This window comes from Abramis brama, assembly GCF_963993115.1.
Source record: "Abramis brama genome assembly, chromosome: 15".
Classification (NCBI taxonomy): domain Eukaryota; kingdom Metazoa; phylum Chordata; class Actinopteri; order Cypriniformes; family Leuciscidae; genus Abramis; species Abramis brama.
The window spans coordinates 24,638,436-24,652,476 of NC_139977.1; the positions used below are offsets into that span (position 1 = coordinate 24,638,436).

General features: G+C 38.7%; 1 protein-coding gene across 1 annotated transcript in view; it reads left to right on the forward strand.

The window, feature by feature from the left end:
* Positions 1 to 4,855: 4,855 nt before the first annotated feature.
* Positions 4,856 to 14,041, forward strand: part of mmp17a (matrix metallopeptidase 17a) — a 97,691-nt gene continuing 88,505 nt past the window's right edge. Inside the window, exon 1 of the mRNA XM_084137484.1 lies at positions 4,856 to 4,966. Within this exon, the coding sequence (XP_083993610.1) occupies positions 4,889 to 4,966 (78 nt within the window). The 5' untranslated portion in view covers positions 4,856 to 4,888. The remainder of the gene's footprint in view (positions 4,967 to 14,041) is intronic.

Below are 14,041 nucleotides of genomic sequence, written 5' to 3' on the forward strand. Positions count from 1 at the left end.
ATGACTAACTTGTAAGACTAGTCTTAACAGTTTATGCAACTGGCCACAGGTACAAGAAAACCCGCTGGACTGTGTGAACATGTGATGTCACAATGAGAATTGGAAAGTGCTGCAAATGAGAAGCTTGGATAACCAATCTGGATGAAATTTTTGTTTTTTGTCAGACAGATTTCTTGTCATTCTGAAGTTGTACGATGACTTCTTTGGGATGGCATTACTTAATATCCAATCTTTGTACTCTTAAAATAACATATGGGAAGGAATGCCTCATCTAAAACTAGGTGCCTGGCAAGGGAATATCTGTAGCTGCTCTCTCTTTTCATGTGGAAAATTACATGGCATCTCAAATGGTACAGTCAGAGTCTGAGGAAAGCGCTTGCCAAGCGTTGACAGATCTTCTGCTTCTCTTCATTTCACATTGGTGTTATCTCACTACACACAAAATCTGGGGCGGAACCGAGCACCACATGTGGCATGTTTAATTCAGGGCACCATGTTCTTGTATATGTGTGGTGGGTTAAAGAAATGTGACACTGGTTCTCATTTATTAATAATTGCATACAAGTTGCATACTTTTTATGTAACTTTGAAATTAGACATATTGTTGAGTCACTTAGCCTAGTTATTTTATATTTATTTATTTTTTACTGATTGGACAATTAAACTGAAAAACCTGGTTTTAGACCACAATCATTTATTAGTATGGTATAGGGCCTCCTTTTGCAGCCAATACAGCATAAATTTGTCTTGGGAATGACAGATACAAGTCCTTCACAGTGGCCAGAGGGATTTTGAGCCAATCATTTTCCAGAACAGTGGCCAGGTCACGGTGATGCTGGTGGAGGAAAACGTTTCGGACTTGCCCCTCCTAAATACCCCAATCTGGTGATTGTGCAGGCCATGGGAGAAGTTCAACTTCACTTTATTGTTCTTCAAACCATTCTGTCACAAGTTATTCTGTGGTGACTTATCATACTGATACATGGCACCCCCTTCAGGGTACAATGATTGAACCATTCTGTGCACATGATCCTCCAGACTGATCTGGTAGTATTTGGCAGTGAGGCGACCATCAAGCACAGTAGGGAATGCCATGATATTGCAGCCCAGCAACAGTCCGGGTGTGAAGCCTCTCTGGGGCTTCTCCACACCACAACTCCCACGGATATGAGAGGGGGAAATATTTACCCGAAACTTCATTAAAACCCTGGTTCCTGCGGTGGAAACGCGGCTTTAGATAACAAAACATGTTTCACATTGTCCACAGCCCAAGATTTGCGCTGTTAGCACCATTGAAAACGATATTTGTTATTGACATGAGTGACCAAAGGTTTGGCTATAGCAGCCCGACTATGAATATCGACTGTTTTGGTGGAAACAGTTGAGTGAAGGTGCGCATTTAATTCTGCAGTGAGTTGTGCAGCTGTGTTTTTTTGGATACAATCCGGGTTAGTACCCAGACATCCCTTTCAGACAGCTTCCTCTTGCATCGACAGTCACTCCTGTTGGATGTGGTTCGTCCTACGTGTTGGTATGCTGACTTTACCCTGGATACCATAGCTCTTGATAAACCACAAAGACTTGCTGTCTTGGTAACATATGAGCCAGTGAGACACGCACCAACAATTTTTCCCCTTTTGAACTCTGATATGTCTCCCATTGAGTTGTGTGGATTGCAATATTTTATGTACAGCTGTGCTATTGCTCTGCTAATTCAACCCTCACACTCTGCTCTTACTGATGGAATGTAAAGTCAGTGAAGTCATTTTTTCACGTTATGTTGCTGCCTTATGTTGAACTACTTTAAAATACTTTTTTTCTATACTCTATACACCATAATGACAAAGCATAAAAAAGATTTGTGATAACTGCAAATTCATTAAAAAAAAAAAAACACTCAAATAATTACATTGCATATGTATCATACCCTTTTCTGGAACACTTGAAATTTAGCTCAGGGAGCATTCCAATTAAGTTAACCTGATGCAAATTCAATTGAATGGGTATGATTTGGAAAGGCACACATCTCAATAAAAGGTATAACAGCTGAAAATGCATATCAGAGCAAAAACCAAGCCATGAGGTCAAAAGAACTGCCTGTAGAACTCTGGTTGAGCTCCATGAACTTAATGGAAATGGGCATATAACCTTTCTCAGAATGATGGCAGCAACAGTTGCTTCTTTAAGATCATTGCTGATGTCTTTCCTCCTTGGCATTGTGTTAACACTCACCTGAATGCTGTGTATATATATATAAAACCATAGAATTCAATAGGGTTTCCTTTCTTTTTCACATGACTGTGTATATATAACTATGTACAAGTTAAAAACTATGTACAAGTTACTTATGTGCTCAGAAAAGTCCTTTTGGTGTTTTATTTGGGCTTGCTAAAGATGAGACAGACCCGAGGCCCTTTTCCCTTCGCCTGAATTTTAATCACGAAGGAGACAGTGACTCAGTAATCAAGGGAAAAGCACCAAGCCCCTTTCCTGCAAAGATCCAGTGGCTAATTAATGGAGTACTTTGAAAGGGTTAGCTGTTAGCCCATAGGGATCCATAAATCAGAATTCCCTCCTGCACGCTTTCCTTATAGATCCAATGTCAGTATGGATGCAAAGAGGCTGGCACACCCTAAACTTGTCACTCATTCACATAGAACTACGCATGAGACGCATCTGAGCCCAAAGCCATTAGCAAAATGGATTTAGGGAGAAAACGAAGGACGTCTGGACACAAGGAAAATAAAGCCCAGAGGAGCTGAGAAGACTCCCAAGAGGACAGTTATGCTCTCTCGGGCCTCTATTACTCAGGGAAGGTCAACAAAGTGTTTCTGACACTGAAGGGGGGGGACTGAAAAAGTCCAACGTACTGTACAGTGCTGGCCTCAGCAAGTCATTGAAGCAAGAGAGATAATCCAGTTAAAATGAGAAATGTGAATGTCAATGTCTCTCCATTTGTCTACATTAATCCATCGGTAGATCCATGTGCACTAATGGTTAAAGTGATTAGGATTGATATTTTTAAAGCTCCAGTAAAGCCACCAGATGCACTTGCGATATCGACAGAATGTTTTATCTCTTTGCCTAAACCGGTAACCCTTTTGAAACCCTTTAAAAATAGGAAGGGTCATGTGCTCATCGTTGGCTAAGTATAGGTGCATATTTCATACCTAGGGTGTTGAATGGGAAAGCTCACTAATCTGGCACGTGACTGGCCTTTGTCTAATTTCACACAACCGGGGTATGGCATGTTGAGAGCTTCCCACTGAGGGATCTTTCAACCTTTCAACTCTATATACCACCCACACTGAGACTCTGTTGCCCTTTTTCCACAACAAGAGTACCAGATCTGGATCATTCCATGCACTTCCACCCAGGGTTGTGCACAGAACTGAACTGAAAATGCATGTTAATTTGAAATAAGGGGACGGGATGCAGAATTGCAAATTTCAATGTAAGGAAGTAGAATTACAATAAATTGAAATTCAAAGAAAAAAAGAAATCGATCAAACCGTAACTTTTAACTGGAAAAGCCACATACAAACAATCAAATTTTGCCTTGACAAAGTATTGTTTTGTACTTGACTAAGTATTGGCAAAGTACAGCTGCTCCAGCCACTTTATTTTCCTCGTCCGCTTTAATAACAAAATACTTGCATTAAAAACAGCCTGTAATAGCATAAAGACATTGAATTACAATACTGTTGAAAAGTTTGAGGCATATATATATATATAGATATATACTTTTTTTTTTTTTTTATTAAATGCAGTTCTTTTGTTCTTTCTATTCATCAAAAAATCCTGAAAAAAATGTATCACAGTTTCCACAAAAAATATTAAGCAACACAACTTAAGCAGCTTTAACACTAATAATAATTAGAAATGTTTCTTGAGCATATACAAATTTGTTCTTGAGCCAGGTTCATGTGAAAATAATGGTGGCTGAAAATTCGGCTTTGTCATCACAGCAATAAATTACATTTAAATTATATTAAAATAAAGTTATTAAAAGTATTTTTGAATTATTTGAAATTTAACAATATTACTGATTTTACTTTATTTTTGATCAAACAAATACAGTCTTTGTGAGCATAATAGACTCTTTTTCTTTTTAACCTTAAAAAACCTAACCCCAAACTTTTGAACAGTAGTTTGAATGAATGTTAGAATGGGTTCTCAAAATATATATGGTGTATTTATTTGTGGGCAGGTTAAGTGGTAACAGTCAGCATTATGTCAGTGGTAATACTGGTTGGTTTTGTAAACCAGCACTCTTGGAATGGAAAGGGGGTAACTGAGACCCATATTACTTTAAGAATTGTTATGTCCCGCAGGCAGAGCTCAGCCTACTAAATTACAGACCTGTATGTTGCCCTCTACTATAAGAATAAGCCTCACTGAATGAAAAATAGTGGCATTATCGACGCACTTGAAGTTAAAATCTCCAACTTTGATGTGTGGCTGATGTCCCTAAATTGTGAGTGTCACTTCTGGCAACGTGTGTGATTAGAAACCTGAGATGATTTGCAGAAATATCTGTCTCTTTTGCTGGTTGTGGCTCTAAAAGGGCAGGATGGAGCGTGCCGTAAATCTGCCCCTCTCGCTTACACCCCAGCCATCCCTGGGACATAATCTTTAGAGAAGTGCACTGCTAAACACCCTTCTTAAAAGGAAATGGAAAACTTTCCAAGGTTGCCTGGGATGGATTTGAACACTACTGGAACGAAATCATGTCTGTTTCACGCTACAAGTGTTCTACTAAAACATCTTTGTCTGTTTTTTTTTTTTCTTTGTCTTTGTTCTTTCTGGCTCTCTCGCTTCTGTTGTCTTAATCTTTTCCCTTTCATTTCAGCTGGTGAAAGTTGACCGTTCACATTCTCATTCATCTATGATGGTTGATCAGCTCCGGACATGCGATTTGAGATCTGCCATCCTTTTTTCTGGAAGCGTTCAGTTCCACATCCAGGTTTGTTTTTAAGCCAATCACCTGAGCTGTAAATGCCATGACTAATGAATCTTGAGTTGTAGGAAATGAAAATGCAGATCATTGGCACCACAAGAACACACAATCCCCAATCCCTTCACTGGCGACAATGCTGAGCCTCCAAAAAATCAGGTTCTGGTAAAACATTTATCATAATGCATTAAAAAATATTTGCCATTCATATATTTTTTGCCATTGCTTTTTAATTGGGCATGTTTTGGGGGTCTATATGGTGTAGATACATCATCTGCCTGCCAAACCTTGACCTCTTTTTTTTTTTTTTTTGAGTCTTTGATTCATATTCGTAAATTTATCATATCATTTTTTTTTTTTTGGAAAAGATTTCTTTTTTGTATCTTCTGTGTGTTTATTTATTTGTGTTACAAAGAATGAAACAGGTTTTGTTCTTTAACATTTAATAGTACTTAACTATGGAATTTCAAATTATTGAAGTAATGCGGAGTGAGCAAGAAAGTAGTTTGTAGTTTCTAAATGGTTGTCACACTGAGGAGAGAAAAGGTCTTGAAAGAGCATCTTTCAGCCATCTGTTGCATTGCCTTTGACATTTAAGCTCAGATTTATTTCTGTGAACTTCAAATATTGTGGTTTTACTCACTGTCACTGTCCCTGAAACACTTTTATGGTGCCATTTCTTAAAGGTTGATTTGTTTGGTGAAAGGTTTTGGGGACAGGGCAATGGTTTGTATTTGTTAAAAGAAATTGTGTGTCAAAATGTCCAGAAGCCCAATTCCCTACAGTTGGACACCACAATGTTCCATGTCTTGTGAATTAGCGGAATGTTTTTTATGGGTAGAGAGCTTTAATAGGACATTTTAAACTAGAGCTTATCTGTGCAAAACTCGTCTTCATGGTGCTAGGCTGTTCCATTTAGTTGCCAGGGCATTGCTATGTGGTTGCTAATGTATTCTAAATGGTTGTTAGAGCATTGCTGTATATTTTGTAGGGTGTTTTGAGTGGTTGCAGGAAGTCGCTTACTAGCACAAGTCGAAAGAGCCAACCCTCAAGTCGCTTTGTTAATATACGAGTTTTTGCTTATTTAATCATCCGCCAGATGCTAAAAACCCTAAATCCAATTACTTATAAAAGTAATAGTACAGCTTTCTTCAATAAGCTACACGATTTGAGGTATTCATGTCTGTAGTACAAACGGTGCAGGGTGAGTTGCGTGCCAATATTTTAAACTTGTAAAAACATTGTTTGACACCTCTATATTGGTGTAATTCATTTCGGAGCAATTTTCCAGATGTGCTGTTGGACGTAATGAGGACACACTTGTATACTGAGTCTCTGAGTGGAGCCTAAAAAGGCACTAGTGGCCTCTGTTTGTTTATACACACTTGCCACCAATATGGAGAGTTAGCCAAAAATGTGACATCATGATAAACACAGATGATTCCAGACCCAGCTGAGTGACCCACATTTCAAGCCAATGAATTTCACTCTATTACATGAGCCAGAATTTTGTTTTTATAATGAGAATATTTCAGTTTTTCTGCGCTGCCTGATATCTCTAAGCTCCCGCTCACTGACACTGTAATTGTTTTGTTAAACTGCAACAGGAGACTGGCGCAAGTCTCCCTTGAAGAAAACCATGAAATTCAGTCTCTGCGACTGGGAGCTTTGATCAGCCGGCCGTTCTACCATGTCTTCAAAGCCTCAGACTTGCGAAACCTCTCTCTGCAGGAGAGTTTCTGCTATTACAAGCTCATCAGCATATTTAGCCTGGACTGAAACATATCTTCATTTGGGCCTATTTGGGATTCTGTCACCATAGATGGTGTTGGTGCTTCACTGCTTCTAATGTTTCCAGACTTTGAAAGGAAGCTCTTTGGTTCTCAGGAAACATTTGTAGCTAAAGTCTGCAGTTCAGACCTGCAGGGAATGAAATCAGACAGTTTATACATGAAGTCATTCAGTTCAAATGGTACAGGCAAATTAAAGTTGAAGTCTCTTGTTGTGTTGGTTGCTTTGTGAACGCAATAATTTTGTCATGGCATGCAGGGTTAGCTCACTATTACTATTTAGCTGAATATTTTATGTGCTTTTATACATTTGCATAAAATATTTTATACATCTATCTATCTTGACCACCAGTTTGTTGGGAAAGCTGGATTTGGATCATACTAATCTCAGAAATTGCATAAGATGCAATCTGAGATTGATACAGTTTTTTAATTGAGACTCCTGGGGTTACCGATAATTACTGTCTCTATTCAACGGGAAAAAAAGTACACACCGCTCTTTTATATTCGCAATTTTCAAACGAAGCGAGAGACAACACTGGTCAGACATCTTAATTTGTGCAATGTTCCTTATGACTTTAACTGGAAAACTTCTAATTAATTGAAACCGTTGTACACTGAAGTTTTAATTAGGATGGCCAGTATGTGGCAGTGATATAATAAATGTAGCTCCAGCCGCTGGTTCATTATTGAAAATAATTGTATCACTTCAAGAGCACTGTGACCAGAGCCAGCCAGCCTTGCCTTTCCAAATGTGTAACTCGCAGGACAAAAAAAGAGGTGTGTTAGGATGGTAACAAACGGTCCCAGATGCTTTGTCTGCAGAGTGGGACGAGCACCGCACCAGCACAGTATAAGATGGGGGTCGGCACACTGCCAATGATCCTGTCACCCTCACACAGCACCGGGAATAAAATAATCCGTAAGCAAGTGACAGGGCCAGTGCTGTTTTAACGAGCTTAGAGCAACCTTACAGAAGCAGGTTGATGGCTAGCATATAAAAGAAATGTGAACGGCAACGGCAAGGAGGAAGAAGGTAATAATGGTTTGAATTAGTAGATGTTCCTTCCTTCTTCCAGACTCTTTGCCAAAACTGATATAATTAGCCACCTCCTCACCCATCTCCTCCCTGCGCCCACCTCCCCGCTTGCTTTTTCCTCGATTTTTTATGCACCTTCTTCTGATTAGTGTCACACTAAGGAGGCTATATAGCAGCAATTAGTCGAGCCGCTAAAATGCTTTTAACCCCACAAGCTTTCTCAAAGCATTAGGCCTAATATTACATTAGGTTAATTGGTGTGCTATTAATTATTATTAATTAATGCTCTTCGCTTTGTGGCCGCATTCTAACCCCCGGGCCTTTATGTTCACTGTAAAAGGAATGTGTGTGAAACGAATGCAAATTTATTTCGTCATGTATTTATGTCTCACTCACAGGCATCGCCCCGCTGATGAGTTCTGGTAATGATGCGACATCAGCGGCTGAAATTGCGGCATGTGGGGTGGTGAATGGCGAGGACTTTACCATTAATTCCTAAGACGCATTAGTTTCACGCATTCCCTGTGGCGAGCCTGTTTGTTACATCTCATGCTTGTAACACCCTCTTGCTTCTGTAGAGCCAGAGCACAGTTAGGCACCACACATTCGATGCACATGCATACAAATCTCACAGTATACTGAAGATGGAAACAATCTGTGCTTATCCTATAAGAATCCTATGAGGAATTGTAGCGTGCACCCAGAATGCGATTACACCTCCACTCGATGACTCTGGCTGAAGTGGCAGCTAAAGATATTACACTAGACTAGATGAGAAACTAGATGCTTTTCTTGATGTCCCTCTGTTTTAAATATTCAAAAGCATCACATATGCAAAATATGGACATATCTACGCCCAATTTGCATGTCTGTGATCTCAAATCACTGCGGCTTATCAGATTTCAGTATGCAATATTGCCTCCAAAATTGCCCTGCAGTTTAATCAGATAATCAGACGTTTTGTTTCACAAGATTGTACTGGTCAACATTTTATGAGCCACAAGTCAAAAAAAAAAAAAAAAAAAAAAAAATATATATATATATATATATATATATTAAATACATTCAGATCGAAACTCTCTTGAACGGACCCTGAGAATAATTTGCAGTTTTATAGATTAATACGAGCCTCAGGTTTTCCTCAAAAAGTGGAACTGAATCTGTGGTCATAGCACATTGCCTCTCCATTCATCATTCTTAATGTTCACAATTTAACAAATATGCCTGCAGTTTAATATGATTAATTAGATAATTAATCAACGGCAATCAGAGAGCTTCATTTAGCGGATTGAATTAATCTTTCAAACAATTAGCTTTTCACACAATCAATGTAAAGCTTGCTTAATGCAGGTAATATAATTTTTAATATCCTATTTTTTATATTCGAGCTGATTTTTTTCAATCAGAGGTCTGAAGCAGATAAAGTCTGTATAAGTCTGTAAAGTCAATAAATTGGATGTGTTATTGTGTGAGTCTGAGTCATAACTGAACTTTTTCATAATTATTAGGGATCTTTGCTAGTTTAATAATAGCTTATGCATCAAGGACATTTAAAGATACAATAATTGTGATTTTTATTTCCATTCTTTATTTTTTATTACGAAAATGCAGCTTATTTTTCAGTTATGCATGTTGTTTGAGAGAAAATCACTTATGTCAGAGGAAGACCTGGGCATCAGACAGCAGCAGTCTTGATGTTGACTTAAAAGTGACACAGTAAGAGGGGTCAAATACCAGCTAGCAACATAATGGCATCTTTGACCCCATGTGTCCCATTCTCCTGACCTCTAGCGCAGATCTGAACATTTCAGTATTGATTTTATGACTTCCATGTCACTTGCCATTTAAAAAGCTACTTACAATACACTAACCACAGTCTCCCTGCTATCATGCTAGGTATCCTTCCCGCTTTGAACAATTGTTCCAGATGTAATGTACTAGCCTCTAGGCCTGTTATCAGAGGTGAGCTACAGGGTGACACATAGAGGAAAATGGAAGAGGTCCAAGCAACCATAAATCAGGAGGCTGTCTGACACCCCCTCCCCCCATCATCTCTAAGCCGGTGTTGCGAAGACAAACGTGTCTGATCAAATCTTCTTCAAGCTGACATGCTCAAGCCATTTTAATTTCCTTTCTTTGATTGAAATACACAATCTCATCAAGATAGGAGCAGCATGAAAAGGGCTCATAAATGACAGCAATTAAGGTAAAACGCTCTGTATCCAAAATGACTCGGTTAAACATTGAGGTGTGGTCTGTGTTTTGTTCTTTCTGAATTGTAATGAGTTTTATAGTTAATGTTGTATAAAAACTATGGTAGAAAGTCATTTAGTTGCACTTTTATTAATAAAATTAGGTCTGTGGTAAACTTTGGCTTTGGCGTTTTGTTCTGCCACTTAAATTACACATTCCCAACTTCAATCTTGTTGTGTCTGGTCCATTGTCATGAGGTATTTTCTTCCTTTACTGCCAGTGTGCCTTCTCTCGCCATTCTCTCTCTTAGTAACATTAGAAGTGTCACTAAACTGAAAAAAGCCTTGACAGGTTGATAACAGTACTTTCTTTCAAACTGCTATGTGTCCAAAAGAAATCGAATTGAAAGGACGAGAGTGAGGGGTTTTAAGATAAGGTGTTTAAAAAAAAACATCACTGGACAAAATGTGAATGGCAGAAGAGATGTTTTGCGGTTGAAAAAAATGCCAATCCAACCATAGCATCCTGGGGGTTTTAGTCTCAAACTTTTTAATTTGAGTCCGATGTAGGTTCACAAAGTGGTGGAGACAACATCATCTGTTAAAAAAAGGCATTTCAGTTCTTCCAAGTCAATAGGAATGTTCACAGCCTGTTTCACTGCTATAATGTGGTGTATTTCATGAATATTTTATCAGGAATCGATTAGATTGTTAAAAGTGATATGTGACTTGTTTGGAGGGGAGAAGTTAAAGGAAAAGGGATTGGTGATGTCATCCAAACAGGAAAGTCATTTCAGTTGCAGTTTGCAAAAAAATTAAATGCATCGAAAAAAGGGTACTATTTATATAACCAGTTTTTGTAGAGATGTTTTTTATTTATTTCATTTAGACTTCCAAACATAATTGTTATATCTAGATAAAAGTACAGTCCTATTAATGTAGATAAGCATACATATCTACATTAATAGGACTGTACTTTTATCTAGATCAATTTAAATGTGTTTAATATAGGTTTTGGCAAGATGGTCTCCAGATAAGGGTCAGCTGAAGTTAAAAACAGAATTAGTGCAGTACTTCAAAACCTTAAACCTTTTAAAATCACTTTTCTAACCCCTTGACTTTATGGGGCACATGATGAAGTATCTACCAGTAATATAATAAAGAAGCAATTTCTTTGTATATGTGATGCTTATCTAAAATGATGCAGTTTTCTCATTTGTTGACATTGGCAGAGTGGCCATATTATTGATCAACGAGGTAGACGAGCTGTCTCTAAGTTTTTATTGTGGTTGTTTTTTACTTTCATAGGGCATTTCGATTTATTTTCTATGCCACAAAACATCCCTTTGTCCTTAAGCTGTTTGCTTTAGCACTCGATTCTCTTTTGCTCGCTCCATCTCAACGCCCATTCGGCCACAGGAAGAGATTAATTAATGCCCAGCTGACATTTCTGTCTGTTTGTTTGTTTTTTTTACACTGTAATCTTAACCTGTCCAACGGGAATGCCCATTAGGCCTCTACTGCAGCTGCGGATTTGGCTCTCTGTGCTTCAGGATGAAAATGTTGTGCATGGAAAATATGAAACGAACCAAGATGAGTTTCTGAAAATATGTGCGATGTGCTGCATTCAAAGCTCAGATTTAGAATTTTATATTAGGATAGATGTACAGTGAGGAAAATAAGTATTTGAACACCCTGCTATTTTGCAAGTTCTCCCACTTAGAAATCATGGAGGGGTCTGAAATTGTCATCGTAGGTGCATGTCCACTGTGAGAGACATAATCTAAAAAAAAAATCCAGAAATCACAATGTATGATTTTTTAACTATTTATTTGTATGATACAGCTGCAAATAAGTATTTGAACACCTGTCTATCAGCTAGAATTCTGACCCTCAAAGACCTGTTAGTCTGCCTTTAAAATGTCCACCTCCACTCCATTTATTATCCTAAACTAGATGCACCTGTTTGAGGTCGTTAGCTGCATAAAGACACCTGTCCACCCCATACAATCAGTAAGAATCCAACTACTAACATGGCCAAGACCAAAGAGCTGTCCAAAGACACTAGAGACAAAATTGTACACCTCCACAAGGCTGGAAAGGGATACGGGGAAATTGCCAAGCAGCTTGGTGAAAAAAGGTCCACTGTTGGAGCAATCATTAGAAAATGGAAGAAGCTAAACATGACTGTCAGTCTCCCTCGGACTGGGGCTCCATGCAAGATCTCATCTCATGGGGTCTCAATGATCCTAAGAAAGGTGAGAAATCAGCCCAGAACTACACGGGAGGAGCTGGTCAATGACCTGAAAAGAGCTGGGACCACCGTTTCCAAGGTTACTGTTGGTAATACACTAAGACGTCATGGTTTGAAATCATGCATGGCACGGAAGGTTCCCCTGCTTAAACCAGCACATGTCAAGGCCCGTCTTAAGTTTGCCAATGACCATTTGGATGATCCAGAGGAGTCATGGGAGAAAGTCATGTGGTCAGATGAGACCAAAATAGAACTTTTTGGTCATAATTCCACTAAACGTGTTTGGAGGAAGAAGAATGATGAGTACCATCCCAAGAACACCATCCCTACTGTGAAGCATGGGGGTGGTAGTATCATGCTTTGGGGGTGTTTTTTTGCACATGGGACAGGGCGACTGCACTGTATTAAGGAGAGGATGACCGGGGCCATGTATTGCGAGATTTTGGGGAACAACCTCCTTCCCTCAGTTAGAGCATTGAAGATGGGTCAAGGCTGGGTCTTCCAACATGACAATGACCCGAAGCACACAGCCAGGATAACCAAGGAGTGGCTCTGTAAGAAGCATTTCAAGGTTCTGGCGTGGCCTAGCCAGTCTCCAGACCTAAACCCAATAGAGAATCTTTGGAGGGAGCTCAAACTCCGTGTTTCTCAGCGACAGCCCAGAAACCTGACTGATCTAGAGAAGATCTGTGTGGAGGAGTGGGCCAAAATCCCTCCTGCAGTGTGTGCAAACCTGGTGAAAAACTACAGGAAACGTTTGACCTCTGTAATTGCAAACAAAGGCTACTGTACCAAATATTAACATTGATTTTCTCAGGTGTTCAAATACTTATTTGCAGCTGTATCATACAAATAAATAGTTAAAAAATCATACATTGTGATTTCTGGATTTTTTTTTTAGATTATGTCTCTCACAGTGGACATGCACCTACGATGACAATTTCAGACCCCTCCATGATTTCTAAGTGGGAGAACTGGCAAAATAGCAGGGTGTTCAAATACTTATTTTCCTCACTGTATATCTAATATAAGATGGATTCTAGACTGTTTCCCAAGGAGCAACGGGATTTAAATTCAAATGAATATGACTGCTTGTCATTGATTTGTTGCCTGGAATTTCACATTGCAGCTGAAGAATCCACACGGTGTGTCCTCCTGTTTGATGTCCTCTTTTGCTATTCAGTCTTTATGTGCAACTGTTCAATTCCTGTAAGCGTTTGCTGTTATCTATGCAACCTTTTTGTCTTACTAAAGAACACAGATTGAACATGGTCTCTCTCTTTCCCTTTCTCTCCTCAACCAAATCAAACTCCAGCAGTGCATAACATTAAGAAACTTTCAGAAAGGTCTCTGACTATGCATTTTAAGTCCTGAGTATTGCTTGCACCAAGAACTTAATCTTTCTTTGGAATAGAAAACAGTATTATTTTTCTTTTATTATTTTTTTAATTATTAGCAAGGACAGCCGCCAAGCAGATGGAGCAATTTCTAGTCATCTGTTGCTGTGACATTTCTCCATCACAAGGCCTAGCCCAGCTTGTCATGAACAAATATGAACCCTTCTCATTCACTATCTTAGATTTTTATACATGAGAAAGTTTAAAATGCATTTATTCAAGCTATTAAATTTAGCAATTTTTTTTATAGCTTAAAGTCTCAGTCCAAGAAAGTGAAAAAATGGAGGATATAGATTTGTTTAGTTTGTGAACGAATCGTATGAGTGAATGATTCAATGACTCACTCATAAAGACAGTAATTTGATTTGTTCAGTGAATCACTGTTTTGAGTTAATCATTGTTTTTGAACGAA